This window comes from Austrofundulus limnaeus, unplaced genomic scaffold, assembly GCF_001266775.1.
Source record: "Austrofundulus limnaeus strain Quisiro unplaced genomic scaffold, Austrofundulus_limnaeus-1.0 Scaffold142, whole genome shotgun sequence".
Taxonomy (NCBI): domain Eukaryota; kingdom Metazoa; phylum Chordata; class Actinopteri; order Cyprinodontiformes; family Rivulidae; genus Austrofundulus; species Austrofundulus limnaeus.
In genome coordinates, this window is record NW_013952544.1 from 1,119,123 (window position 1) to 1,122,015 (window position 2,893).

Genomic DNA, 2,893 nt, shown 5'->3' on the forward strand with positions numbered 1-2,893 from the left:
CTTCAATAATAATAATAATAATAATAATAATAATAATAATAATAATAAAAACTACAAATTAGATCTTTAGGCTTAACGTCTAACTTACAATCTCTTGTAAAAACATTTGTTCTATTTTTTGTGTTTAAAAGTGTGGTTTTATTTTCTCTCCTGTATCTCTTTCCTCACAGACCAAACAACAGATAAGCAGCATAAGATAGAGAGAATGGATCAAAGGTTTATTTTTGTAATATAGGTAGCTGAAAATATGATCTAACAGTCTATTAGATTGCTGAAATAGTAATTTGGCACTTTTAAAAATAGAAAAGCAGATTTATTTWTTAGAGCAAAACCTCAAAATGATGCTATGTCCATCTTTGAACAAAAGATAAATATTTACAGTAGATGACAAATGCAATTTTAGTCCTTATCCTTTAAACTATCAATGCTGATTGCTAATATTAGCCAAAATTACATGTTGGATTTTAGAAGACGGGTAGGATAATCCCAAATTTAAACATAACTGCATTAGAKTGTAAATAAATGAGACAGGATGAGGATTTCTGATGATTTAATGGATTATTATTCCCACAGTGTCTGAATGAATACGGTTTCTGTTCTTCTCACAGTAAAAAAGGTAAATATAATCAGGCAGGAGCAGTTTAGAGCCTTAAATTAAGCTAGATTAATTTTTATGATACAGCTAGCATCAGAACCAGTCATCATCCAAACAGCCACAACCTCAAAATTTGATAAAAACTAAACTAACGTGATAAAAGGAACGATGTCAGGTCGTTTAGTTAGCTTTATTTATCTGTTAAAACGCATATTAACCTCGTTTAACGTTACGAACAAGCTGTCAAAAGTTAGCGGTTCGGCTAGCCACTAGCTCTGGTTAAATCCAGCCCACAATGAGACCACAACACCCGGCCTAGCAACAGCAAACACCGCGGCGGTAACCTCGGCTACAAATCCGTTAGCATTACCTGGCTAACGCTCGTCCGGACTCGAATGCATGTCTCCCTCAGAAATACGAAGTGGCCCGGCCTGGCAGACTGCCCGGCCGGCCGGTTCGTCGGAACGCAGCTGCTGAACCGATGACCCGCACAAAACGGCGTCGTTACCGGTTCGTTAATCCAGAACTCACATCACTTTGCCCCGAGAGTGAGCCGTCGATGAGCCAACAACTGGGTCCGCACCGTTTAGTGTCCGGCGCACGTACCGGCGCGGAACGCAAATCACCTGATCATGCTCGAGACGGTTTGCCGTATTTTGTTTGTTTTATTTTTGACGCAGTACGCTTACATCACTCTAAAGAGTCGTGTCGGTCTAACAGGTGTTCTAAAGCGATACGTCATCCCGCAGGCTTTATTTAATCTTTAAACTCCGTGGCAGCTTGCTGGCACATTCGTCTAGTTTATGCGCCGGTGAACCGCTAACGAGCAGACCCTTTAGTCACCGATTGCGTTTCTCTTCTGACACTTACGGTATTTCTTCAAACGTCTCCTTTACCTGGTTTAAAATCAGAATTAAAGTACCTTCTATCGACCCTTGTTTTCCACTTATTGGCATCCCTTTAAACATTTACAATAATCGAACCATTAACCTCCCACGCCGGTTTTCATCAACTGTTTAATGTGACGGTAGATTGGTTAGGAGCAGATCCTGAATGATTCAGCTACTTATTGCGCAGGTTTTCTAGTCATTACGGTACWTAGTTTTCATCCGGAAAGATGTGCCGCAGTGTTTTTATTTTTAACACTTAAACTCCTCCCCCACTTCTGGTTTTGCTTCAGCTTGGTCACAGTTGTTAAACATCTCAGTAAATCAAATAATTGAACAGAACTTTAAACAAAATCAAATGAAGCTGCTAGTTTTATTAAAAAACTACAGATTTATTGGTCAAAAATGTAAAATTCTACCTAAACAACCATTTTTTAAAATGTAATCAGTCTTTGACAAGGTGCATGTTACATAAATGAAAGGTTGTGATAATACTGGGTTTATCATCAGCATTTGGTCTTTTTAAATGTAGTTTATCCTGTTTTTTCCCCCAATCAGGAGAAAATAAACCAGGAAGAAGGCAGAAGTGTTTCCGTGTAGCTGCTTCGTCACGTACTGTATCAAAGTTTTTCTAACACCACCCCCCCCCCCCAAGTTTTTTATCTTCCAGCATTAAATGTTCACGACACGAACGTCTCAGAGTTCTTCTCTGCGATTCGCTCTCCCGGGCTCATCCATGCCGAAGAAGGAGGACGGCAGGCCACGGACGTCTCTTTCTCTCTTCACGAAGGCGGAGAAAGAGGAGACGCAGTTGCCGATGAAGTGATCGGCTCGTCCCAGGACGTACAGGTCCATCTGGGCCAAGTCCGGCTGGAGAGTCACCACTTCCACCTGCAGAGAAAAGCACAACTAAAGACCTGAAAAAAACAAAACCTGGACCACAGATCAACACACTTTTCCCTTGAAGAGCTTGTTGATGTCGCCGGCGTGGGACTCCGAGTCGGTGGCGATGTAGACGGAGCGAGCCGAGGTCTTCTTCACCCACAGTTTGACGGCCCTGAGGATCTCCGTCAGGTCAGGGAGGCACATGGTGGAGGTGAGGGGGCGGGCCGTCTGCCGGCTGTAGCCCACACACTGAGGGGAGGCCATGAAGTGAGGCCCCGCCTCCCCGCTGTCCAGAAGTTTACAGGCGTTTTGCTGCAGGAGGGAGAATCAGGAAGGAGGTGTTCAAATTTGATTAATCTGTCATTCATCCATCCATCCATCCATCAACCAACCAACGATCCATCCATCCATCCATTATCCATCAACCATCCATCCATCCATCAATCATCCATTATCCATCAACCATCCATCGATCCATCCATCAACCATCCATCCATCCATCAATCATCCATTATCCATCAACCAT

The 2,893-nt window shown here is 42.5% G+C and overlaps 2 protein-coding genes across 2 annotated transcripts in view; both read right to left on the reverse strand.

The window, feature by feature from the left end:
- kif3b (kinesin family member 3B) overlaps nt 1-1,188 on the reverse strand; it is a 9,242-nt gene extending 8,054 nt beyond the window's left edge. The window contains exon 1 of the mRNA XM_014016320.1: nt 966-1,188. The gene's annotated coding sequence lies outside the window, so the exon portion shown is untranslated. The remainder of the gene's footprint in view (nt 1-965) is intronic.
- Nucleotides 1,189-1,853: 665 nt separating this feature from the next.
- The window catches only part of pofut1 (protein O-fucosyltransferase 1), a 7,445-nt gene continuing 6,405 nt past the window's right edge, over nt 1,854-2,893 (reverse strand). The window contains exons 6-7 of the mRNA XM_014016323.1: nt 2,437-2,679; nt 1,854-2,373 (exon numbers count right to left, since the gene is read on the reverse strand). Of these exons, the coding sequence (XP_013871777.1) occupies nt 2,179-2,373; nt 2,437-2,679 (438 nt within the window). The 3' untranslated portion in view covers nt 1,854-2,178. The remainder of the gene's footprint in view (nt 2,374-2,436; nt 2,680-2,893) is intronic.